Source organism: Phytophthora sojae (assembly GCF_000149755.1).
Source record: "Phytophthora sojae unplaced genomic scaffold PHYSOscaffold_5, whole genome shotgun sequence".
Taxonomy (NCBI): domain Eukaryota; phylum Oomycota; class Peronosporomycetes; order Peronosporales; family Peronosporaceae; genus Phytophthora; species Phytophthora sojae.
This window is the reverse complement of record NW_009258119.1, coordinates 3,621,215-3,645,937: the sequence shown is the minus strand read 5'-3', so window position 1 is coordinate 3,645,937 and position 24,723 is coordinate 3,621,215. Positions and strand designations below refer to the sequence as shown.

The 24,723-nt window shown below is 53.5% G+C and overlaps 11 protein-coding genes across 11 annotated transcripts; 7 read left to right on the top strand and 4 right to left on the bottom strand.

Annotated features, from left to right (window-relative positions):
* Nucleotides 1-58: 58 nt before the first annotated feature.
* Nucleotides 59-1,729, bottom strand: PHYSODRAFT_509037 (hypothetical protein; the record flags this gene model as incomplete). The annotated part of the gene is made up of 1 exon (XM_009530910.1): nucleotides 59-1,729. The coding sequence occupies one exon, from the start codon at nucleotides 1,727-1,729 to the stop codon at nucleotides 59-61; it is 1,671 nt and encodes a 556-aa protein (XP_009529205.1).
* Nucleotides 1,730-2,021: 292 nt separating this feature from the next.
* PHYSODRAFT_333700 (hypothetical protein) lies at nucleotides 2,022-3,846 on the top strand (the record flags this gene model as incomplete). Its single annotated transcript, XM_009530909.1, has 4 exons — nucleotides 2,022-2,159; nucleotides 2,246-2,343; nucleotides 2,423-2,510; nucleotides 3,631-3,846. 4 exons carry the CDS (start codon nucleotides 2,022-2,024, stop codon nucleotides 3,844-3,846), a joined length of 540 nt encoding a protein of 179 aa, XP_009529204.1.
* A 3,778-nt stretch (nucleotides 3,847-7,624) lies between these two features.
* On the top strand, nucleotides 7,625-8,320 carry PHYSODRAFT_406265 (hypothetical protein; the record flags this gene model as incomplete). Its single annotated transcript, XM_009530908.1, has 1 exon — nucleotides 7,625-8,320. A coding segment is annotated over one exon (696 nt), but the record flags the coding sequence as incomplete, so codon positions are not given.
* An 869-nt stretch (nucleotides 8,321-9,189) lies between these two features.
* On the top strand, nucleotides 9,190-10,546 carry PHYSODRAFT_510020 (hypothetical protein; the record flags this gene model as incomplete). The annotated part of the gene is made up of 7 exons (XM_009530907.1): nucleotides 9,190-9,297; nucleotides 9,374-9,469; nucleotides 9,533-9,601; nucleotides 9,681-9,822; nucleotides 9,900-9,981; nucleotides 10,061-10,136; nucleotides 10,208-10,546. The coding sequence occupies 7 exons, from the start codon at nucleotides 9,190-9,192 to the stop codon at nucleotides 10,544-10,546; spliced, it is 912 nt and encodes a 303-aa protein (XP_009529202.1).
* Nucleotides 10,547-10,670: 124 nt separating this feature from the next.
* PHYSODRAFT_315748 (hypothetical protein) lies at nucleotides 10,671-11,360 on the top strand (the record flags this gene model as incomplete). The annotated part of the gene is made up of 5 exons (XM_009530906.1): nucleotides 10,671-10,703; nucleotides 10,784-10,938; nucleotides 11,005-11,077; nucleotides 11,158-11,220; nucleotides 11,301-11,360. 5 exons carry the CDS (start codon nucleotides 10,671-10,673, stop codon nucleotides 11,358-11,360), a joined length of 384 nt encoding a protein of 127 aa, XP_009529201.1.
* A 105-nt stretch (nucleotides 11,361-11,465) lies between these two features.
* PHYSODRAFT_546234 (hypothetical protein) lies at nucleotides 11,466-13,034 on the bottom strand. Its single transcript, XM_009530905.1, has 2 exons — nucleotides 12,020-13,034; nucleotides 11,466-11,743 (listed from the first exon to the last, which is right to left on the bottom strand). Exons 1-2 carry the CDS (start codon nucleotides 13,010-13,012, stop codon nucleotides 11,510-11,512), a joined length of 1,227 nt encoding a protein of 408 aa, XP_009529200.1. The 5' UTR covers nucleotides 13,013-13,034; the 3' UTR covers nucleotides 11,466-11,509.
* A 98-nt stretch (nucleotides 13,035-13,132) lies between these two features.
* Nucleotides 13,133-15,070, top strand: PHYSODRAFT_333696 (hypothetical protein; the record flags this gene model as incomplete). Its single annotated transcript, XM_009530904.1, has 2 exons — nucleotides 13,133-13,188; nucleotides 13,996-15,070. 2 exons carry the CDS (start codon nucleotides 13,133-13,135, stop codon nucleotides 15,068-15,070), a joined length of 1,131 nt encoding a protein of 376 aa, XP_009529199.1.
* Nucleotides 15,071-15,573: 503 nt separating this feature from the next.
* PHYSODRAFT_346593 (hypothetical protein) lies at nucleotides 15,574-16,610 on the bottom strand (the record flags this gene model as incomplete). Its single annotated transcript, XM_009530903.1, has 2 exons — nucleotides 16,162-16,610; nucleotides 15,574-16,089 (listed from the first exon to the last, which is right to left on the bottom strand). Exons 1-2 carry the CDS (start codon nucleotides 16,213-16,215, stop codon nucleotides 15,574-15,576), a joined length of 570 nt encoding a protein of 189 aa, XP_009529198.1. The 5' UTR covers nucleotides 16,216-16,610.
* A 399-nt stretch (nucleotides 16,611-17,009) lies between these two features.
* Nucleotides 17,010-18,191, top strand: PHYSODRAFT_561237 (hypothetical protein; the record flags this gene model as incomplete). The annotated part of the gene is made up of 6 exons (XM_009530902.1): nucleotides 17,010-17,414; nucleotides 17,519-17,620; nucleotides 17,691-17,754; nucleotides 17,850-17,881; nucleotides 17,953-18,041; nucleotides 18,118-18,191. The coding sequence occupies exons 1-6, from the start codon at nucleotides 17,035-17,037 to the stop codon at nucleotides 18,189-18,191; spliced, it is 741 nt and encodes a 246-aa protein (XP_009529197.1). The 5' UTR covers nucleotides 17,010-17,034.
* A 364-nt stretch (nucleotides 18,192-18,555) lies between these two features.
* On the bottom strand, nucleotides 18,556-20,653 carry PHYSODRAFT_505321 (hypothetical protein; the record flags this gene model as incomplete). Its single annotated transcript, XM_009530901.1, has 10 exons — nucleotides 18,556-18,784; nucleotides 18,866-18,988; nucleotides 19,075-19,238; nucleotides 19,321-19,464; nucleotides 19,530-19,581; nucleotides 19,657-19,851; nucleotides 19,928-20,069; nucleotides 20,154-20,258; nucleotides 20,327-20,445; nucleotides 20,535-20,653. The coding sequence occupies 10 exons, from the start codon at nucleotides 20,651-20,653 to the stop codon at nucleotides 18,556-18,558; spliced, it is 1,392 nt and encodes a 463-aa protein (XP_009529196.1).
* A 256-nt stretch (nucleotides 20,654-20,909) lies between these two features.
* PHYSODRAFT_251122 (hypothetical protein) lies at nucleotides 20,910-21,592 on the top strand (the record flags this gene model as incomplete). The annotated part of the gene is made up of 2 exons (XM_009530900.1): nucleotides 20,910-21,020; nucleotides 21,107-21,592. 2 exons carry the CDS (start codon nucleotides 20,910-20,912, stop codon nucleotides 21,590-21,592), a joined length of 597 nt encoding a protein of 198 aa, XP_009529195.1.
* Between the last annotated feature and the right edge of the window lie 3,131 nt (nucleotides 21,593-24,723).

Genomic DNA, 24,723 nt, shown 5'->3' with positions numbered 1-24,723 from the left:
TAGCTTGCGTGGTCTTGATGTTACGCACCGTTTTGGACTGCAGGCATCGAGTCGCAGCTTACCAGCCCATGGCACAGCCGTCGGCGCGTCCATCGGAGCCAGCACAGAGCACTCCCGTCTTCGGATCCCGCAGAATGATCTGACCGCGACCGAAAGTCGATCGCTTGAAGCCCCCCACCTCTTGAATGTTGTGGCCAAACTCGTCACGCAGCGCTGCGATCACGTCGGGCCCGAGGTCCTTTTCGACCAGAACGGAGCTGCCACCGTCGCTCCGGCCGGGCTTGGTTGGACGATCCACATCGATCATGAAGCGAGGAGCGTCCAGCGCCTCCTGCGGGTTCATCCCGTGCAGCAGCATGTGGCTCAGCACCTGGACGTGGCCCTGGGGCTGCATGAAGCCGCCCATGACGGAGAAACTCGAGTGCAGCTCGCCCGAGTCCGCGAGGGTCGACAGTCCGGGGATGATCGTGTGGTACGGCCGCTTGTTCGGAGCCAAAGTGTTCGGGTGCCCTACGTTGGCGCCGTGCAGCTCGAAGTTGCAGCCGCGGTTCTGCAGCGTGAAACCGCAGCCCTTGGGCACAAGGCCCGTGCCGAATCCTTCGTAGTTGCTGTTCACCATCGACACGGCGTTGCCCTGACCGTCAATGACCTGGAAACTCACAGTGTCACAGCTGAGCTCGGGGCTGCCGTGCTTCGGGTCGATCGCCGCCTTTTTCCGGTTCACCAACGTCGCGCGCTTCTTGGCGTAACTTTCACTCAGCAGTTCGTCAACAGGCAGCGACGTGTTGTGCTCCATGTCGCTCACGAACCACTTGGCATCAGCGAAGGCGAGACGAAGGGCCTCAATCTGCAGATGGACCTCCTCAGCACTTCCCCTCTCGGGCAACCCTCCATCCTTCGTGAGCTGCGACAGAATGTTCAACGCTAGCAGCGCAGTGATCCCCTGTCCATTGGGCGGGATCTCATGGACATCAACCCCCTGGAATCGCGTGCTAATGGGCGTGACGAACGTCGACGTGTGGTTCTTGAGGTCGTCAACGGTCATCACTCCTCCCTTCTCCTTCACCATACTCACAATGGCTTGCGCAATGCGTCCATCATCATAGAACGCCTTCTTGCCCTTCGTCACGATTTCTTCCAAGCATCCAGCCAAGTTCTCGTTCTTAAAGATCTCCCCAGCCTTCGGGGCTTCCCCGTCAGCATTCAGCAGCTCTGCGGCATTGGATCCACGCAGCAATTGGCTCTTGCCACGCTCCCAACTGGCCGCCGTCAACGGACTCACAGGGAACCCCTCTCTTGCCAACTCAATGGCAGGACCCAGGATCTCCCCCAAAGTCAACGTCCCCCAGGCGTCCACTGCATCCACCCAGCCTGCCACAGTGCCGGGTACCGTGACAGCGTGGCCGTGGCCACTGGGGATGACGCTGGCGTCCTGTCCAAGGTCTTTGATCGCCTGCTCGGCCGTGAGAGCCGCAGGACTGCGGCCGCTGCCGTTGAGGCCGCGCACCTGCTTGGTCTGGGCGTCGAAGAAGAGCAGGAAGCAGTCGCCCCCCACGCCCGTGGAGCACGGCTCCGTGACGTTCAGGGCGGCGGCGATGGCGATGGCCGCGTCCACGGCGTTGCCGCCTTGCTTCAAGATGCGCAGGCCGATCTCGGACGCCAAGGGCTGCGAGCACGAGACGATTCCGTGGCGGCCGTAGACCGGCGAGCGCGTGCCGATGGAGACCATGAGGCAGTTGGGGGTGGTGAGGGTGTTGGACTTGCTGGCGGGGCGGTGGATTGAGGAATGAGAGCGTGGAGGGGGGGGTTGAGATTGACACGCAAGGTGAAGTGACGTGGGGGTTGACGTACTGGCGGTTGGACGGAGACTTCAAGCGCTGTGTAGGATGTGTGTACGCATGGGTTTGATTAGCTAAGTGGACCACACAAGTTGGCTGACCTGGCCACTTCAACTAAGTTAACTGTAAAGTTACGGTTGATGCCCCCAGACTTGCAGTAGATTTCCGAGAAGGGGACCGCTGATGGCTGAGAGAGTTTGGCCTGAAGGTCAACCGTCGGGCATTTCGGACTGCTCAGTTGAGAATTTCCCGGCTCGGCAGCAAGCGACTCCATCGACAGTCTTCGGCCAAAGGATGCCGTACACCCAAGCAGCCAGGATGGTACGTAACTAAACTATAAGGAGGGTTGCTGTGGAATATTGCGTGTGGATTATCTTTTCTTGTTGCTTGTTTGTGCTGTTGCCCAGTCGAGCAAACACCCAGTGATCCAGCTTAGACGCAGTGGCGTGCACAAGTGCAACTGCCGGGCTGCACCGCTCACGACGGTCTTGAACAACGCCTGGCTGTACGACAGCCACGCACGTCGTACGTAACCTACGTAGCTAGAGCTAGAGCTAAGCCGTGTTATATGATACTGCATGCAGGCCGAGGGCGATGGACGTGGTGCAGCTGGCGCGGCTGCACAAGTTCCGGGATTTCTTGAAGTTCGACCGCCCCAGCGTCAAGCGAGTGGTCATGGAGCTGACTCCAGACTCGATGGCGGATGCCCACGAGCAGGGATCCCGAAAAATAAATACGCCCGGAAATATATTTGTATTTTCGGAATCAATATTTTATTGTAGGTATACCTCCTTGGTTTATCCGGTATTTATTCCAGCATAGATCAAAACTTCTAGATTTAATTTCTGCGGTTGAATATATCCTTCATGATTGAGAAGTTTTTCCCCCTAATTTTCATTGTGTTAACGCCATCAAATTTTCCCTTTATGCTAAAATGATGTTGTTCAGCAACCTTAACACGGATGTGGCGACCGTGGGCAGTGTTTGTAAGAACCCATGAAGGTAACACGATTGCAGCAATTTACTGAATAATTTACTGCGTCAGCACGGGGTCTTCAGATTATTTATTTCTTCTCTCCTTGGTATACAAACAAATACGTATTTCGTTAACTTGAGAAAATAGATATGTATCGTATTTTCGGCACGCCTGCCCACGAGTACGCGCGTTTCCGCGAGTATCTCGTCAGAGGGCGGCAAGACCAGCCGCGCGCCGGGGTGGCTCTGAAAATGGAGTCACAGGGGTACAAAGTATTCATTTACCCCCCGGCCAAGAAGCCAGGTGCCTCGGCTACTACGGCGACATGATGGTCGCGGTGATTCGATCAAGTTGGTGACTGAACGACATGAACCTCGCCGTCTCAGCGTTACGCAATGCTAACCCCTCAGGACTAAACGTAATCTACAACACTGGAGAGGGAAAAGAGCCTCGCGATGTTGCCTTGCGCACAAAATTCCTCGGTAGTTCGCTAGCAGATTTCCTACGTAAATCTCTCTCCTTCTTTGCTTTTCAGATCCACGCGTGCACCAGAAGTTTGGCGGCCTGAAATGATCGAGCTAACGAGCTTTCATAGTCGTAATCCTCGTCAGCTTGATCATGTCAGGCCGCCGCAACTTGGGAAACGCTTGTCCGCCTTGTGTATCCATCACGAAATGTTAGTCGTGAATGAACTCCATCAGTATCTTGGTGGAATGCAAAATCGAATTCCGTTCGAATGAGAGCCTTTACGTCTACACAGCGCCATATTCTTTTCTCACTCCCCAACTTCCCATCGACGGCGCACACGCTTGGAAGATCTTGCCGACGCTGAATCCACGCGCGCAATGGTGGTGCGGGTACTTACCGCTGGGTCCGCCCATGATCTGCGTCATTGGGCTGTGCGTCCCGCAGTCCATGCTCCGCCTCATGTGTGGCTCCAAGCGCTTTGCGGCAAACAACCGCCCCGTGGGGACCAAGCGCCTGTCGGAGAGTTGGCACCGCGTGCACATCAATCGCTGGTCGGAGAGCTAGCACCCCGCGAGCACCAAACGCTTGTCAGATGCTCGGCACTACGCGAAGAGAAAGAGCTCCCACGAGGACAACTTGACGGCGCCGGCATTGACAAGTGAGGGTGATCCCCGCAAAGTAGTATTCGCCCCGTGGGTGCGAACATGTACCTGGGTCTGCGTCAATTTGCACACGAGGCGCTGGAGTACACCAAATTCGTCGAGGAAGTGTATGCCGACGACAGCGATAGCTTTTTTTACTGCGGTTATCGCCGGAGCACTCGGGCGATAGCTACAGCGACGACGAATTAACTTCCATGGTTGGTTAAATGCTTCAAAATATAAAAGGCTCAAATATGCCTGTCATTTTCCAGTGAGGTTTTGGAATCGATTATCATTGTTTGTCAAAGTATTTCCCAAAGAGTTAGCTAACAGTTTCCAAAATGCTGCTTTCAGGCTCAACTCGAGCGCAACAGCGAGTTCGCGTTGTCTGGGTCGCGTACGCTAATGGTTAAATCGATTGGCGGGAAAAGAATTCTTTACCTACTGTATTGTCGATGCGTAGCGGTACTCGGTATCACCGTTTTAATAGATGATGATGATGAGGTATATTGAACAACTGGGTAACTTCCGAGTCCTAACAACCCTACTGCCGTGGTTTTACCCTTGGCCGATTCTCACTACTTACGTCTTCGTTTGCTGTTCTTCGGGGTCTGCCAGCAGAACCTGCGCGTCTCCCCTTCTATTAGACCATTCCACGAGGCCTTCTTGCAGAAGCTGCGGCATTCTGGGGAATGCCAAGTTGAGGTACTCTGGTGTTGGTTCCAGCGTCTGCCCAGACTCCACCGCCGCAGTTGCCAGACTACACGAACCCTGGTTTGCCGCTTTGGAGGTTTGCATCCATGGTATCACCGTTTTAATAGTCCGGGAGTCCAAGCACGAGCCATACGCGCGAGTTGTACATCGACTGAATCCAATTCCACAGCAGCATACATACATAAGAACGGTTTTTAACGCCAACCGGGTTTCTTCGGTTGCAGCTAAAGACTGTTGTTATGATCACTTGGGGCTCCTGTGTCCCTGTGGGTAAGGCCCACGAGGGTTCGAGTCTCGCCCGGAGCGATTCCGATACAAACGCCACGTAAGTCTATTTTCCGACCCCCGACTACCTCCATCACTATCCCCTGGAACCCCCTAAGTCACCCCCCTTATGGAACTCCCGATTAACCTCTGCAACCGCATCCCCTCAAACCGCCGCCTCACCACGACCTCAGGAAGGGAAACCGATCAACTAGGAATAGTTTAGGGTAACTCACTTAGACGTCAAAGTGCCAGCTTCCAGCAGGCTCCGAAATAAGTGCCTAAATATACGCCACCAGGTCAAGTATGATCACTAACCCTTTGCAATAATATACTTACTTTGACATAAACGGTATTTATTAATAATAGTAGCCTCACCAAAAAAAAGAATCATTCCATGCAGCTTATACCATCTAGTGCTCGTCAGTGTCTATGTTTTTTCTTCTTGTCAACCATGATATTGGCACCAGACTATGGATATGCCGGCATCGCTTCGTAAAATGTTCATGGTCGTTGGGGAATACGAACCTTGCTGTTCTGTAAAAGTAAGTTTTCTTTTCTTACTATTTAAAATCGAAATGTGGTGGCATAAATATTCACCCACCTATTCGCAGGCAATGTATTTTCAAAATGATAGCAACTAAGCTTACTCATAACAACATATATTTAGCCGTCTAACCGCATTCATTGCGGCATCGTACTACCGTATAGTATTGTATTCCAGTTAGATTGAGCCGCAATTTCAACAACAAGTCAATTAACCTCGTAAGCATGATAGACTTTATATGGGCTCGTATACTGATCGGGTCGGTGGATTTGGTCGGGCTTCGCCTGGGTGAGCTCCTCGTTTGCACCGCCAATTTCGCTTCGCTCATGGCGGGCAAGGCGTCGGTAAAAAGATAGTAACTCCTACTTAGGCATACCTACTCCGGCCCACGCGCCGACCATTGCAGACCTACGCTTCGCTACGGTTGCAAACGGTCTCTCTGAGGCCTCTCTCGACAGTGTTTGATCGTTCTACAACACTACAATTGTGTATATTGTATTGTATTGTGAACGTTAGTGCGCCTTTCGCTTAGGGAATCGGTAATGTACACTCGTAGGTTCTGGAGCTTTCGCGCGCTTTTTCAGACCACAAGTTGCAGGCTACAAGTTGTCGCTACTGACACAACGTAAGAGCAATGAGTGCTTTGGTGGTGCCCATGCAGCGGGCTGTACTCGTAGCCCTCTTCAAGCTGCAGACCGAGAAAAGTAATATAAACACACTCCAAACGTGGTCCACACACACCAATCAGTATATGACCCCATTAATATTCTACGGGAAGCATTACTTCGAAGTACAAGAAATGTTTACGATCGCATTGTTCCATTGAAGCACGCAGCTCGGTGGGCCTCTGCGTCCTTGGCTCTCGATGCTTCGACGGTACGTAGGACGCATCTCGACTGCAGCACATCCTGAGGGCATTTCTAGTGACGAAAGGACAACTGGAGGTGACTTCGTAGTCGAGTTCCGACACAGGCAATACCTGCTCACTCTTCTGCTAGAAGAATACTTCTAGGGACTAGGAGTCCAGAAGAGTTAAGCATTAGCAGATCCATAGTCATTCGACTCCACAACTCGGTATAGTAGAACTCGAAAACAACGTCGAGGTGTTACATGTACTGTAGCTGACTACGTGGAACCACTAATCAGGTGCGACAGTGAGTAATTGAGCAAAGCACGATCGAACTGTCCATGAATCTACCGTGTAATACAGAGACCGCGTCAAACAAAAAGACGCTAAGCCACCATTTGGAGTTATCAAGATAATCGGGTTTAAAGTTGACCAATCAAATTTCGGGCATAACCGGACATCAAAAATTTGAAAGTGAAAACCACTCGTAAAACGCGTAAAAACACTCTTATTCGATTGCTTTTAACATGAGCTATCCGATAATATACAATATGTCGAAATCGAAAAAATATTGAGGTCACACGCCCCAATGTATGTAAAAACTTACCTCAGTCTAACGCGTCCCATCTTGTGCAAGTTCCGGCTATCCAGGTGTGACGGGGCTTAGTAGTACAGTACAGGTTTACTAAGACCTAGTGTCACGATAACTTGCGCGGGAGGAGTAGGTCCTCAAAACAACCGGGGAATGCACTCACTGTACAACTACCGGATGCCGGGAATGCGTGACTAATCTTCACTATCCCAATGCTGCTTCCGGTCTCAGAGTCCACTTCTTCCTCAAACGATCGCCGCACCACTTCTCTATTTCCTTCGTCGGGCCACAACTCACTCTTCGTCGTCATGAAGATAACCGCATTCCTTAGCGCCGCTGTTGTCTGCGTCACCGCGATTCAGGCTCTGGAGGTGCAACTAGAAGCCTCAAACTCGGTGGATCTAGAGACATCAAACTCGCAAGACCAAACCCAAAAGCAGCAAGAGCAGCAGCAGCAAGATTTACAGCCCACAGTCACCCCTGCATCAACCCTCGAGACTCCCACTCCCACCCCCGTACTTGAGGCCCCAACTCCAACGCCGACATTAGCTGTTGAGACTCCAACGCCGACCCCCACACTAGCCCCCGAAACTCCAACTCCCACACCCGTACTTGAGACCCCCACTCCGACGCCGACCCCTACATTACTCCTCGAGACGCCAACCCCCACGCCTGCACCGGTACCAGAAACAGCAGCGCCAACGCCGTTGCCAGAAACACCAGCACCAACACAGCCTCCGGCAACACCAGCGCCGACACTGCCACCTGCTCCATGGGTGCCGAAAACAATTGGACATGACGAGGTCGTGCCGTTCAAGCAGCCCGAGCCCGTGACGATCTCTGAACGAGCCGCGGTCAAGTTCAAACCGCAGCTCCACATCTCCAACGGCTGTCACGCGTATCCTGCTGTGAACGAGCTCGGAGAGACCAGCGGCGGTCTCAAGAAAACGGGCGCGCCGAGCTCCAAGTGCAAAGGTTCTGGCTGGGGCTCTCAAGTGTACGGCCGATCTACCTGGTACAATGGCGTCTGGGCCATCATGTACTCGTGGTACTTCCCGAAAGACTCGCCGTCCTCTGGCCTCGGCCACCGCCACGACTGGGAGCACGTCATTGTGTGGATCGACAACCCCGATATGCCGGAGCCCAAGATCTTGGCTGTCACTCCATCGGCCCATAGCGGGTATTCAGCCCAGGTTCCCCCTGATGCCGACAAGGTCGATGGCCCCAGCGTCAAGGTCAACTACGAGAGTAAGTGGCCGATCAACCACGCACTGGAAAGCACGACCAAGGGCGGCGACTACCAAGACTTGATCATGTGGACCCAGATGACCGATGCAGCCCGACAGGCACTGGACAATACAAACTTTGGAAGTGCAAACGTGCCGATGAACAGCGGGAACTTCCTTGGGAAACTCGGCAAGGCCTGGCCGTTTAAGTAGAAAGCGAGCCTATAGCTGGGGTTTAGTGAAATCCCCGAGGTTTTGTCCATCTCAAGCACACAAAAAGTGAATGTAAGCGTTGCGTGGTCTCCTCGAGTTCAAACAAGCATACTTTAAGTATCCATCTCCTACGATATCTAGCTATGCATTCGACCGAATAATAACGTGTGCTTTCGAGTGCACTTCACGTCGTATTTTTGGCTTTGGAAAGATACGAATTGCCACTCTAGAAGAAACAGAAGGAGAACCGAGTACACATGCGCCGATGTGTAAGCTAACAGGGGATTTTGTTGTCTGTCGATGCATTCATGTACGTCGCAATGTGCAAATCCATGCGCTCTCTGTCATGGTATCATCAAGGACTGCTAGCAGATCCTACTCATCCTAGCTCGAACGCGAAGGCTATCAAGTTGAACACGGCAATTAGTAGCGGGTAGAGTTCGTCAGCTGTGATCTACTTTCAACTTTGTGAGTTGACGTTCAAGTGCAAGTTGAGGATGCCATCCTGCATGTTAACATTGCATGTTTGTACGAAGAGTTTACTGAGTGAGTTGTGTAGGCTAGCTAGAAGAAAACTAGTTACGGAAACACGTCTAATTCAATCAGATCTCAATTTACCTGTTCAAGAACAACTAGTGCTGACTGCAACGTCGACGGCATCTTGCCCGAGTGCTTCAGCTACTACTACCCTCTGCTCAAGTGCTACCATACGCATAGCGTGACGACGCTATTGTGACACTCTCGACGGTACTCTAAAGTAGTAAGCCCAACCCATAACTAACTCCTAACTCCTCAATGCCAACTGAGCCAATGATAGCCAAAAATACCCGTAGCTTGTTCTACTCTTCACTGTACTGGCAGCGATGAAGGTGAAAGTTCGCGTCGGCGGACCCGAAACTTGGATAGCGACACTCCCAGAGAGCCTCAAGCATGAATTCTCACGGGAAGAACTCGAGCAGATGAAGCAGCAGGTGGAACGCAGGCGCTGGATCGTGTGAGAGACAAAATACAGTAGCCATAACTTGACAGCGTAAACTCTACATGTAGTTCTCAGACTTTGATACAAGCGGAGACGGTAGCATTGCTGCGTCGGAGCTTACCGTTTTGATGGAGTCGATGGGGATCTCGGCGACGCTCGAAGAAGTACGCACTAATCAGGTCAGCATACTTAGACCCAAGTATCAACACACTTTACGTTTCACACAGGTCCAAGAACTCATCGACAAAGTCGATGAAAACCGGTCGGGCGAGCTGGAATACCACGAGTTTGTCCGGGTATGTGAGGATGAAGGACTTGACTTATGAAGGGGTGTTCGAAAGACTTAACAAACCTCTGCGGTCACTGCAATCGTAGCTTGTCAGCGATATTCGACGAGGAAACGGGGACAAGCTCGCCATGTTCCTGCAGTACTCCAAGCATGTAATGGCGATCCGTCGCGAATTGCTCGACCTGAGCACCCATCCCACAGCTAACTCGCAGGTCTTCATTGTAAAAGGTTTGTGACAAGGATCTACTGTTATTACGGCGCATTCCTCTAGCTGTAACGTGTTACTATGGTTGCCCCACTCGCAGAGAATGCATGGGACTGGAAGGTGCTTATGAATGGACCTGTAGGATCTCCATATGAAGGAGGAGTCCTCAATTTCCACGTTCGGTACGATACAGCTACAGTTTTGACTCGTAGCTTGGTTGCCCCGCCAAAATATGTCATTCATCCGGATCGTTCGTTGCAGGTTTAGTCACGAATATCCCTTCGAAGCACCCGTACTGAGCTGCCTCACCCACATCTATCATCCCAACTTTGTTCCGGTACGCAGCGCCATCTCTTCGGCACTTGCATTGAACAACGAACTAAACGCGTCAAACATTCGACTCGAAAGCTGTTGAACGGCTCCATGTCACTATACGGTTTGCTGCGCCAGTGGGATCCGGAATGGCGCATGCGGAGGCTTCTTGAAGCTGTTGAGGAGCTGCTCGCCACGCCAGACGAAGAGCTCATGGCCGAGTTCGAAGCTGACACAGCTCAGATGTTGCACGGCGGTGGAGTCGACACTCCCACCGCCATCGCCTCCATCATCGCCAGCGCAAAATCCAAAGCTGCTCGGCACCCTCGAGTCATCACACTCGAGTGCATTGCCGCCTACCGCAACAACCACGGAGCCTTCACACGCGATGCCCGAAGACTCACACTTCAATGTGCACAGCAACATCAACTGTAGCCATATCTTCGATACATAGCTACATGTATCCATGTTCTAATACAGAAAGATGCACTGCTCCTATAAAGAGACGTCTGATTGACTGGGCTCCCATTACGGAAGTCGAGGAGCTCCGATAGTGACAATGCTGGCTCAGCAACAGGAAGTCGAGGCGGATGTGCGTGCATATCTCGGGCTGCAGGCCTCCTTTTGAGGCGGTAGAAGCACGACCATGTAGCTGACGCGCTTGTCCCCCAGGTCCGCAAGGAAGACCAGCTGCGCATCAACGAGTTCGGCCGCAACAACGCGTCGCTGCACGAGATCCGCGAGCAGAAGAAGGCGCTCAAGGACAAGCTCGACACTCTGGACGACGCCAACACGGACCTCATGATGGGCGAGGGCGACAACGTCCAGTGCGTGCTCAACATTAATCATTGCAGTCAACTGCACCCTTATTGACGGAGTATGGATTGTTGCAGGCTATTTATTGGGGAGAGCTTCGTGGAGGCCTCGGAGGACTTTGCCCAGGAGTACCTCGAGAAGCGCGTGGAGGTGGGTGGCTGCTGTGCTATTGGGTGTCAAGGTTGCAGTGGGTTTAATGTTGCTGATGGGTGACTTTCCTGGGTGTTTAGGAAGCCAACGCGGAGCTCAAGAAGCTACAGGCGGAGGAGTCCAAGCTCGAGGCGCGGCAGGCGGTGGGTGCTTGGTTGTTATGGTGAGAGTGGTTAAGATGTGGGGTGGCTGATGGCGAGTGGGTGTTGATGATGATGTTCAGGCTCTGAAGAAGGTGCTGTACGGCCGCTTCGGCCAGAGCATCAACCTCGAGGACAGCTAGATGGCGCGAGATAGGGACAACGGGGCGGCTGCTTGACTTGCATCGTACACAAGACTGTTATCTGGAAAGGAAGGCCGTTTTGACATGTTGGGTTTGTTGAGATGACGCCGTTGAATATTGTGTCTATTCATCCACCCGTTTTGTGCTTCTCAAGCTAACCACTTGTAGCGCGAGTTCCGCTCTTCGACGAGAAGGTTGTCTGTGTGCCACATGGAGGACTCCAGCTTGGAGATGAACTCGTCGTTTAATGCTAGAGCCTCGTTGTACTTCTCCCCCACGAGGTCCCATGCGCTCGTCGGTGGAGCAGAAGCATCTTCGAGAGCCAACTGGAGGAGAACAGCGTGCAAATGAGCTCGAAGCGCGTCCTGGCTCGTTGCATGCTCCTCCAGAGCCAGATCGATGCGATGCGGCCCACGCTCCTTTAGCTTCAGATTCAACAGGTACTTCTCCCCCGCGTAAAAGTCCTTCAGCCTTCCGAGAGTCTTAGGACTGCCCTGAGAGAGCTGGTCCAACGTCGCGTCCTCGTGAATGACCGACTTCCCGTGCAGCGTCTGGTACCCGCTGAGCATCGTGGGGATGAACACCTCTCGCTCGCTCACAGCCTTCAAGCCAGGGATCTCTCTCGTCTCAGGACCGGCTCGCAAGAAGTGCGTGGCCACGATATGCAGTCTCTGGCAGTTGAGCGTGCGCAGCTGCACGCAGTCCACGGACTTGTACGTGCTGATCAGGTGCACCGTCGAGAGCACAGCAAACGCCGCCGCCACGTTCAGCGTCGACGAGCCTGTGAACTGCGAGATCAAGATGCCCAGCCCGGTGCCAAAGATCGAGGACGCAATGGCTTGAGACCCCGCCTTGGCCGTCACATCCGCCAGGTTCTCCCGAATCGCGAACGAGTTGTGGAACCCCGCGCGCGTAGCGCTGGCACTAAGCCACGCCACGTTCTTGGCCACATTGGCCAGCGATGCAATGGCAAGGAAGCTGCCGGGCGCCAACGGCGTCAAGATCTCCCCGAGCACCGACACATCCAGCGCCACGGACGACGCCACGCGCCAACGCTTCGGGTCTGCGTCGTACCGGTTGTTGACGATACTAGCGAAGAGTACGCCTCCGAACTGGCCCAGTCCGTCCTTGAGCACCCAATTCACCGCTGCAGCTGTGGGGATGGCTCCAGCTCCGAGTCCAATGGCGTACAGCAGCGACTGCATGGACAGCACGCTGGCTGCGCAGGAGGCCACGGAGCCCACGAAGCTCCACTTGGCGTACGGGAAGTAGTCCTTGGTGAGCGACGCGCGCGCGTCCTTGGGCAGGAACAGGTCCCACAACACGTCGTAGAGCCACGAGCCCGTGCGTCGCGCCGCGGCGAGACTCGTGGGGGCACTGCGGAGTCCTTCGGCCTTGTGGGTCCATAGCCCCAGCGCTCCCCTGGTCTTCTCCACGTGGAATCGCTGCGAGCCGTCGCCCTCGACGCGGTAGATTGTGCGGCCACGGGCGAATCCGTTGTCCTGTGACGCGATGGGGGCTGGGGAGGAGGTGGAAGAGGATGAGGAGGAGGTGGAGGCGATGCAGACCGAAGGACGCAGTAGCGCAGATCGATGCGGGCTGCCAGCCCCGCGCAGCCCCACAAGCGGGCGGCGCAGCGCGAGCCGCAGCATCTTGCCCGCTTCGCTTTGGCTCGGGCCGTTTGGCGGCGCTTCAAGTGATGACTCGGCGGTTGCGATTGGCGAAAAAGAGGACTTCAACTTGTGGCCGAATGATGGTGCCGTTGGTGCAGGATGTCGTACCTGAGAAGCGCGGAGCTACCCAAAGCTGCAGCAAGGATCTCCTATCTGTATGTCTCCTGGAGTTTGCTTTAGTTGCAGTCTCAAAGCGCACTTGCATATATTATTTGATCCGTGGTTTGGTTGGTGGGTAAGCTGGCGTAAGCCGATAACGCCCTCTGCATGCATTATGGGCCGCAACTGTAGCTGCACCCCCATGCACTCGTCGTCGCGCGGCAGATTGGGGGCTGACGAACTCAAAGCTATCAATACCTCTTTACCCGTGAATGAATAATGGCCCGAAGCCCAAGAGCAATGGCATAGCCACGCGAAGGAGGCGGCGACTAAAATACCTGCTCACACCACGCACAGTGAAATGCACAGCGGCGGCGACAGCGATCAGCAGGATTGCTTGAAACATTTCCCGTTCCAAGCGGCCACACACAGTGCAAGCAAGCGCAAGAGGAGCGTAGCCAAGTCAGATCGCCAGAATCAATTTGATTTAGCAGCCGCGCAAGGCATTTTTCATAGGGCGTACAGTTACCGCTCCATTCTTTCTCTTCTTACATCACATAGCCTTGAAGACTAGATTCTCATATCGGGAACGCTATACAAAACCTAGGTTATGCACCCTGTACAATCAAAAGTATTCGAGAATTGAATAATCCAGAAGTGGATGTTTATGAAGAAAAGCCCTGCATTCAAGATTCAGAAGCGACATTTTTTGTTGAGATAAGAGCGCGTGGAAGTGCACCCGTCCAAAAACCATACTGAGCCCAAGTCGCGTTTCGAACCTCGTGCATGGTCCCTTGAGATACCTTTGGCCCTGATGATACATCAACATGGCTGGCAGAAACATACACCTCGGCGCGCAACAGCGTTCCCCATTTCCCTAACGACTTCCAAGAGTCCGCATCAACCCACATCAACACCAGCATGCTGGCGTGCATAACGAGCAGCACCCCGTCGCCCCTGGCGCCGAGGCGGCTGCAGACGCCGGCGGACGAGCAGCTCCGCAAGGGCCCGTACACGATCACCAAGGAGCTCGGCTCGGGGCTGCACGGGCGCGTGCTGCTGGCCTACGACGACCGGCTGCAGCGCGACGTGGCCGTCAAGCTGCCGGCCGCGCTCACGACGGACCGCGTGGACCTCGACGCGCTCGAGCTGCAGGTGGCCTCCATCGTGCACGAGTGCAACGCCATGAACCGCGTGCAGCACCCGAACGTGCTGCAGATCGACCGCCTCGTGTCCGGCAAGAAGCTCGACTGCGACTACGTGGCCATGGTGACCGAGTTCGCGCCCAACGGCGACCTGTTCGACCTGCTCGAGGTCGGCGGCGCGCTGCCGGAGCCGTTGGTCAAGGTCTACATGTGCCAACTGCTGCGCGCGCTGGAGGCGTGCCATGCCAACGGCGTCGTGCACCGAGACGTCAAGCCCGAGAACTTGCTGCTGGATGCCAACTACCAGCTCAAGCTGGCGGACTTTGGCGTTGCAGCGATGGCACCCACGGGCGAGGACGCCTCCGACGTGTTTTCAAGAGACGAGAGCGGGACGGCGCTCTACATGGCGCCCGAGATCAGGTCGAGACAGCTGTACCGCGGCACGCCGGTGGACGTGTGGTCTGCTGGCGTCGTGCTGTTCATCTTGATGACGGGTCTGCCGCCGTTCAACGAGGCCCACAAGGGAGACGCCTGGTACGACGACCTGCTGGCCGGCGACTTGGAGCACTTTTGGCAGACGCAGCCGGACGAGGTGCTGCAGGTCATGACTCCTGGTGCACAGGACCTCATCTCAGCCATGCTGGTCAACCCGGACCAGCGGATCACAGTGGCGGAGGCGCTAGAGCACCCGTGGCTGCGAGGCGCCGACTGCGTTGACTCGGTGCTGATCCGTGACGCTGTGTCGACCCACCTGGAGGCGGCTCGCGCTGCCAGCAAGATCGAAACTGCTTGAAAGCAGCAAAAAGCTAGAGTTGACTGCATGGGGGATGAAGACGCAGCCACTCGCCCGCTCATATAGAATAGTATTTATCAATTGCCAAATGTAAAATAAGTTTTGCTCTCCTCAAGTCATTGTTGTGGACCGATGAGGTGGTGTCCAGTTCGCTAACTGCGCTTTCAGGCCAGTTTTCGCGGATTAATTTCGATGGGGTCATTCGACTACCTAAGTGGCTTCAGAGATACACTGCTAGTCCAGCAGTGCTGGACGATCGCAATAATGCGAAAGGCTACAGATGTAGTTATCGCAAGACGGCCGCAACACCAACGCGATGCAATGCAGCTCCAAGACGCGCTAACTTGATAATAGTGGCTTGTATTTATACACACAAAATTGCAGTCCGGCTGATGGGACTTCGGACGCGGTGCATGGCTCTAGACATGATAATAAACAACGCAGCGGCAGCGACAGATCCCCCGCAGCGCAGAATTGATAAATGGTCACTCCGCACGCGCCGCTTACGCGCACGCCGTGGACCCCGTGTGCATGATCATCTGACGCAGCTTCTTGATCGTGGGCGAGGGCTGTCCGTGCATGATGTTGACGAACGGCGTCCTGAACTTGGCGCCGGAGGTCGAGCGGCCGCGCACCGTCTTCATCGTGTGCATCTGCAGCTGCAGCGTCTCCAGCTCTTCGGCCTGCGAGAGTTCGCTCGAGTTGTCGAAGAACTTGACGTTCTCCTTCCAGTTCATGCGGCGCCACAGGTGCAGCGAGTTGGCCCACTCCTTCATCAGGTCGTTGGTCGGCGCCGCGAACTCGGTCATGCGCGCCTCGCCGAGCTTCATGCGTCGGCCCTCGACGCGCACCACCTCCGCCGAGGACACGGAGAAGCGGTACGGGAACTTGCCGGGCGCGGACTTCTCCACGCGCACCTTGGTCACGTGGCCCGCCAGCTCGAGCTCGCCCACGAACATGCCGCCCTTCTCCTGGAAGTACTTGACCACGCCGTCCTCGAACACGCAGAAGAGCAGTTGCTGCACACAACAACAACCGTTAGCGAGCATGTTCAACAACTGCTTCAATGTCAAACTTCAGCTCAAACTTACCGGTGGGTCATACGTGCTGCGCCCGCACTTGATGAGGTATCCCTCGCGGTACATGCTGCAATGGCTTGTGTTGCGGTGAGGTGCCGGACTTGCAGCGATGGAGGGAGTAGAGCTTCTGAGCCTCTGCGCTCTCGTTTAGGTGTGAGAGTGAGTAGTGTGTCGCGCCTCGCGCCAACTGGCCACAGCCGCAGTAATGGCTCGCTCTTGTGTGTTTCAATGTCCCGCAGCCGTTGCCGCCGAAGAAGTGGAGAAATGCAAGTGCGCCACGCAGCAGCAGCTAGAGGCCTGTCCTTCAGCTGGCTGTTATCGCGGTGAAGGGACGCAAATCGCGCTTTGTAACGGAGCTGCCGAGCGCTTCTTGGGTCGGCGCTGGCGATGTTGCCTTGGTTGCTGCTGGCGGACTGCCAGCCGCGGTCCATCGCGCGAGATAGCCGCCATCTGCCGGCTTACATACAATCCCCCAGTGCGTACGACGCCACGCATCCTGCGCCGCTAGCACGGTCGCAGGGTCTATAACTTGGCTCGTCCGTCAGAGCCTGCAGCTGATTGGTCCAACCGCTTTCGTAGAAGTCAGACTGTGCGTCAGGGAGCCAGACCGGACTTAAGAGCGAGCGCTAACGCACTTAGTGATTAAGTACGGTTCAATATCGCACCTAACTGAATATGTAACCGGTACCATGTACCATCACTAAAAGACCCTAAATGGACCAAATTATAGTCCGCGTGGACCAATTCTCGGCGGGCGAAATGATACGTCAAACGTCAGAGGAGTCCTCTCTGCCTTGAAGCAGGCGTCGCACCTGAGGACGCAATACCCTCGTCTTGCGCATTTGCCGATTCCTCCGCCCACAGCTACAGCCCGTATCAGCAGCTATGAGCGCCGAAGGCAAGAGCAGCAGCAGCCTGGCACTGCTGGACGTGGACAAGTTCGCGCGCTTCAGCAGCTCGACGTTCCGCGCCGACAAGTTCTACAAGACCATCGGCTACGGCCTGGGCGCCATGGGCCACCTGCTGGCGCACACGTCGCAGCAGGAGACGGAGACGTCCAAGGGCCTGCGCGCCATCGCGTCCAACATCTCCATGGCGCGCTACGTCATCCGCTTCACGGGCGGCTTCGAGTCGTACGAGGCCTGGAAGAACGGCTCGTGGTGCTACGGGGACGACAGCGACCACGTGCGGCGCGTCGTCAGTCTGCAGGCGCTGTCCATGATCGCGTACTACCCGCTGGAGCACGTCTCCTACGTCGGCTTCGTGTGAGTCGCTGGAGTTGCAGTTGTGTGCGGGAGTCTAGGGTATCCTAGTTGTTGACGGTGTGACTGTGTGTGTTCTTTCTGGTGGTGCCGGTGGATGATGGCAGCGCCCCGAAGCTGCTAAACATTGACGCGATGAAGGTCTCGCGCCAGTCGTGTCAGGCGTGGGGGATCTACATCCTGCTGGACGTGTACGCCAACGCGCTCCGGTACGTTGAAGTTGCTGATAGGGTTTGAGGGCGTTGTTCGGGCTTCTGACTGGTGTATCTGTGTCGACAGGATCCGCGCGTTGACTGCAAAGGAGAAGGAGATCACGGAGCAGGAAGACCTCTCTGACGAAGAGGTACGGTAGCTGGGACGATGGAATGGTGCTTGTTGTGGAACTTGGGTGGAGGAAGCTGAGCTTGTGTGTGCTTGTGTCGCTTGCATTGGTTGTAGCGCGCGACCCAGCTCGCCGCTATCCAGGCTCGGTAAGAGCTCATTGTGTGTTCTTGTTTACTTCAGGACTGGTATGACTGAGCTTCTGTTGGTCGTTTTGTAGTCGTCGGGAGTTGTACTACGTGCAGCTCCGAAACTTCTTCTACGCTGGACCGTGCATCCACTGGTCACTTGAGAAGGGTTTCCTCCCTGGTGCGTTCATCATTCCATGGTGCCTTAACTGCAGATTGTAGTCTTGTATTAACACTTGATTGACTGTTGCTCGTAGAACCCCTCGTGAGCTTCTTTTGCGCGGCGGAGGCTGCTGTTGGTCTTTGGCGCACGTGGGCAAACACGAAGTAGCCAAGCCCACTTCAGCGTTTTGATCCATCGGAAGTGTGCGCCCCACTACGATGAACACAAATAACAACAGCAAAACTTGCCAGTGTAATTGTCAATCATTCGTCCATCTAAGTCTGGATGAAAGGCAAGACCGAAATTCGAGCAGATACGCGCGATGCGAAACGCGACGTATAACGCGATGTATTCACACGCAGTCATGGGCTTCGTTATCAAGGTGGCGACAAACACTCCAACAACTGTTGCTACAACCACAACTCCCTGTCAATGTTAAAACTGTTTTTATGCGCCTCCTACGAACGCACTGCGCCTCGGAGACGCGTGGATCTCTGTCTGTGCCCCCAACACGAACCGAACTGTCGTTTTCTTACTTGACAAACTCCCACTTGTTGACCATCATCTTCGAGATGCACTGTAGAGCTTGCTTTTGCACCTCTGCGTTCTCGTGAGTCATGAGCTTCATTGCCACCTTCTTCGCTCCAAGCGTCTTGGCGATGTGCTTGCCGTTCGGGTAGAAGCGCACAAACTCTCCCAGATCGAACAGAGCCACAGCAACCGTCTTTGAGTCGTCGGACTCCAACAGGTCGATCAACAAACTGCAGCACACGGCAAGAATGAGTACGACATGAATGAGTATTGGCCAACAAGGTGAATAAAGTGAGATCGAGTCTACTTACCGAATGAGCTCAAAGTCCTTGTTCTCGAACGTCATGAAGTTGTCCTTCCAAAACTTGTCCGTGTGTAGCAGACCCCAGTTCAGGGTTCCCGTTCGTAGTTCCTTCTCGTAGCGCTCCATCGTACTGTTTGCCGAGGCAACAAGACAGAATCAAGTGATCAGCGCTTCATACACCAAGAGCTGGTAGAATGTTTATGTTGTAGTACGTACTTCAGTTCTTTGTACTCACGAATGAGCACATCACGGACGGCCTGAATGCCCTTCGCGATATCTTCATCAGCCCACTTTCTCTCGCGCATGTTGTTTAGCGTCTTCAGCAAGCCGCTGTCAATCATACGCTCGTTGAAGAAGCCACTCAGTTTGCCAAGTAAGTTCTATAAGAAGAAGACACTTCGTGATTAGCAAGACGACACGATTTATTAGGTGCACCCTCAGTTTTTGAAGGAACGAGCTTACCTGAAGAGCTTCCAAGGCAACGCGCACGACCTTCTCGCGAGGAGCTGCTGCCACTTGGAGCACAATTGCATCTAGTGCCTTGGCGGCCACAAACTTCTCCATAGCTTCGTTGCAAAACGCCAAAGTCCACAAGATGAACGTGAGCTGCAACGAATCAGATACAAGCATTAGCACTCCGCGATAACGACGGAAGAACTTGATGAACATACCTCATACGCCAGCTGAGCGCGGTTCTGTGAGCTCTCCAGCAACTCCACCACTCTATCTCAGCAGAAAAAAATAATCGGGTGAGGAGGTACGCCCTCAACGCGCTGCAATACTCAAACAGCAACTTACGGAGCCACACCGCCTTGCTTAACGAACACCACGCGCAGTTTCTCATTGCGCAGGAGCACCATCAAAGACGAGACCGCGGCACGCGTAACGTTTGCGCGGGTTGAGTCGTTCGTCGACGTCGGCAAGGCTCCAGTCTTCAGCGCCTGAATAACCCACTGGCCCAGCGCTTCCGCGTCTTCCTGGCGCGGTCGAATCCTAGTTCCAACCAACCAAAAACGTTAGGATCACCCCAACCTCATCACAATAATAATCAATTGCACAACCCACTCACGTGAGAAAAAGAGCGAGCAAGTGGCTGGCGGCGTATTGCATGTAGCCCGTGTCGTTACGGATCATCCTCAAGAACGGAGCCGCATCCACGTTGCCCCCCTCCGGCACGAAGTACACCATCCGCTTGTGCAGACGAAGACCGTCTGTACGAAAGCCATATAAAATAATACACAAAGTCAATGCCATAGTGTCAACAAACCCTAAAAACCTCTCAGCTCCGCCCGTACCCGGCAGCAGCTCCTCCATGCGGGCCAGGCAGTACTTGAGCACCGTCGGCTCCGTCACATTCTTCACGAGCTTGAGCAGCGCGCTGCCCACCAGCGGCCCAGCATCTGCAGCCCATATGCAATTGTTTAAGTACACAGCATTGGATCCAATAGGGTAGACCTGTCTCACTCACCGCTCATGAACTCGTCCACTGCCTTGACATTCGTGGCGTCGTCTGCTCCCGGCTTGATGACGCCTTCCAGGTCCTTGAGCGCATTGATCTCCGTCTTCTCCAGGGAGAACCCTCCGGCACTAAATAGTCCACACCAAAATAAGATAATAATGCGACGTTAATGACCAATATGTGCAACAAATAAGAAAACCTGATAAAAAGCAGGTACCGCGTGTAGGTGGCCCAGTTGATGTCCCGGAAGCGGTGCAGCGCCTCCTCCCTGGCCAGCGCCACGTCCAGCGAGCCGCTGCCCGACATGTTGATGGCCACGTGGCCCTTGTTCTCCATCGCGGCGCCTGTTATTGTGGCACTTGAAGCGATCCTTCCTCGCACTCTGGAGCGGATCTCAATCAAGATCGAACCGCCTCCCAAAATAGTCCCAGTCACACTATTCTGGTCCACCTTAGAAGGGTACTCATCCTAAATTAGTGTGAACCACACGAATTAGAGCTTTTGTGTGAACGTCGCTTTTTGTCCCCTCGTACGTTTTGGGCAGTTGCAAATTTGACGACGAAGCACCAACTTACCTGAACCTGCCGCCGAGATGTGCGCCGCGCTGACCAAGAAGATCCTGTTCGTGCTGGGCGGCCCTGGCGCCGGCAAGGGCACGCAGTGCGCCAAGCTGGTGGAGAAGTTCGGCTTCGTCCACCTGTCGGTTAGGGAGATTTAGGCCAAAAGATGCAATGTATCATAACTGTCATTGCTGACATGTTGGTGATATTTTGTGTGTGTGCTGCGCAGGCCGGCGACCTGCTACGCGAGGAGCGCCAGTCGGGCTCGGAGAACGGCGAGCTAATCGACCGCATGATCAAGGAGGGCCAGATCGTGCCCGTCAAGATCACGCTGAACCTGCTGCAGCAGGCCATGGTCAAGAGCGGCCGCGACCTGTTCCTCATCGACGGGTTCCCGCGCAACTTCGACAACCTGCAGGGCTGGCAGGAGGAGATGCCCGAGGCCGAGTTCCAGGTGCAGGGCGTGCTCTTCTACGACTGCCCCGAGAGCGTCATGGAGGAGCGCCTGCTCGAGCGCGGCAAGACCAGCGGCCGCACGGACGACAACGCCGAGGCCATCCGCAAGCGCTTCCGCACGTACCTCGACTCCACCATGCCCGTCATCATGTACTACGAGAAGCAGGACAAGGTCTTCAAGGTGGACGCCACCCCCGGCCCCGACGAGGTCTTCGAGGCCACCAGCGCGCTCATCGGACCCCTCGTCGCGGACAAGTAAGCTTACGTACGTCTCAGATCAACGGATTGTGATGAGCCGGACCCAACACTTCAAGTTGACGGCAACTTGCATTGATAAAAAATCACATGAATAAACAACAGCCACGACGACCATAGCAATTGATTGAGAAGATAGTCTATTGAACCTTAGTTAATAGCCTCCTGATATTTTGCATGACGACCATAGCAAAGCGGCATCGTCTCTTTGGGATACACCCCCGATGTGTAGTAAGTCCTCATCGTGAAGTCCTATCGTTTCTTGATACATGAGTCTACGAGTAGTGAGAGTAGTCAAGGTGTTCACTCGATACACGTTTCGTAGCGGTCGCTCGCGGTACACTTGGAGCATCTATGCCATCTAGATCTCTTAAGTGGCTTGTCAAGAATTGTGTTCCACCCACGCCGTCGATTCTACCGCTGCTGAAGACCATCGGAAATATGCAATAGCTTGCGAAGAAGGGCAAGGCCTGCACTATGTATGCCATGGATGAGTTTGGCGTCGTTAAGTGGATTCAAGTGAACAGAGCGAGGGATGCACGTCGGAGGCAGTGAACCAAGTCGCGAGGTTTGGGCACTTGTAAATAGTAAAGTGCTATGTGTTAACCGAGAGGAGGGCTGCACTGTGACTGCGATTGACGAAGCAGCAAGAAACGGGTACTTTCTTGTTGTTCAGTGGCTGTTGGAGAACGGTAAACGTTGCTCAAAAGAGGACTGGGCGCTTTGAAATCTCAGCTTTAATTGTAACACTCTCTGCTGCACCATCAACGGCGTCAATAGTGCAACTCCTCCCCCGGATTTCATCTCCCCTCTGTTCTCTGTCCATGCAATCGCTTGGCCATCGCCAAGTGGCTGCAGCATCCATGCAGCTTTCCGAATAATTATCGTGCAGCTATTGAACCAGGCCAAGTGGCCACTTTCAGTGGCAGCATCGACGCCTTCTTTTACGCTGTCACCCCTGGGCGTCTCATAAATTTGGCTGTCCGCCGGTCTCATCGCGTTGCAGTCCAGCTGATAAAGGTGCAAAGTTCGCCGGGTGTCTTGTATCGCCGCCTCGAGAGATAAGCACCCTTTGTCTGATGCAGTGGCGATGAAGCGAGTGCGGGTAACATTCCGAATGATACGTACTGGCACCCCATCTATCACCAGAATTGCAAATAGACGCAAATTTCTTTTTTAAAAGAAATTTCAGAAATTTAAAGTTTAAAAACTTAAAAGTAATTCGCAGTTCGAATTGGGGAAGGTTTTTGGATGTCATCGAACGACATTCGCGCTACATCCGTTGCTTCTCCCCCCAGCGGATGTCATCAAACAACATTCACACTACATCACACAGCACTCGATCAGATCCGGTCTGAAGGTTTTGATAGATGCCTATTCGCCTCGGAGCTTCTTCTCCTTCTACCGTAGATGTACTTTGTTCATCGTAGTACATAATGGTGCATCTGACAATAAGAGACATCGGTGTTAGTACCTTGAACACAACTGGTGCCATTACCACATCGTATTATACTATATGCAGCTCCAGAGCACTCGACATAGTTGCGTTAAAGCTATAGATTCGATCTGTCCATTCAGTCATGAGTCATAACTCATAATACCCTCCTCTTTCAGACAGTGTTTTTCTGTATGCACAGTTTCTCGGAGAGATTATTGAAAATTGTGTGGTCATTGAATTTGTCTAAATTGTCGGCAGGCTAGTATTGTGGGAATATTCACACTCATTGGAATGAGCCTTGATGGATTAGGTTAAACATTCCGCTAAAACTTTGCCACAAACTACTTCAAGTTTTTAAGGTTGTGCGACCCAAGATGGGAGAGGTATAGCTTGATTTTTTTCGTTCAATATTTTTTAATCCAGCAAACTCTATCCACCGGCAACGCGGGTTCTATACGGCCGCGAGCGAACTTGTTTAGCGGAGAATCAAAAGAGCTGCGCCTGATGGTATGTCTTCTCCGGCGAAAGGGCTATAAGGTAGTGCAAAAAAAATGACAACCGTATATGAAACCGGAAAAAGCCTAGTTCCAATTTATCTAGCTATGAATGGCTCGTGTGGGGGCATTAAGAAGCTAGCTGCACTCACTCAGGTATTATATCTATGAAGACTTTGGATAGTATTATGCTTGCTGGTGGTGTAGAATTATCTACTACTTGATCCTGTTCTTGTCAAAACAACTTCGAAGGACATTGTTACCCATATTAGTTCAGATTATCCTAATGCTACATGAATACGTTACGTTCATGGACAAATCGAAGCTGACACGCTTTTGTTGTTAGATATTCAGGCGACCCGGACGAAATACATGTATGTATGTGTGCGGCTGCGACCTATTTTGTCAAACAGAGTTTCATCGCTCCCGCGTTGTCGCTGTACGTCCCGGATTCTTGTGAGAGAGGAAGCCTGGGCGTACAGCGTCTAAGCGATGAATAAACACCAGGTGTATCCTACTCCTACACGCGATCAAGATCTGCTAGACCTCAGTTTTGGCTTATCAAACTTGAAACAATTAGTGGATTCATCAGGTTACCCTGCAAGTTCAGTTGAACAGTTAGCCTGCTAGCACTAAATATTCGAATGCACGGATTTTTCTTGTTTTGTCGCCACCGGTAAGTTTCCGAGCACAACACTGCAATCTAATAAAGAAAGGACCTGGGTCAGGGCACATTTCAGTGGCAGGAGGGAAGGAAATTACTTCAAGTACGTTGATTAGCTAGTTGTCAAAAACCGTTCTGCTAACTACAAACGAGCCTAAGTTAAAACTAAATCCGTGGAAGCCTAATCCGACGAGCAGGAGGAGGTAGAATCACCGCGGTGGGCTTGGCAAACCCCAAGCGTTGAAGTATCGATTCAACAAACTCTGCGGCGATGTTCACTTCATCGGAGTGACGATATATGAACTGGCAATGCCTTTGAAAAGGAGCGATCAGACTTGGTGCAATTGGTTGTACAATGGCAGTTTAAGCAGATGCTGCGGCTGCGAAGCAGACGCAGGAGATACCCGAGTACATCGTTTCCCTGTACGAGTATCCATACAAATAGCTTCGAACTGCGAAACCCCCCGGGTCCACCACCCGGGTCCCCAATTTGTTTAAAAGAAAAGAGTAGGACGGTTGATCAACTTCAAACAAGAGGA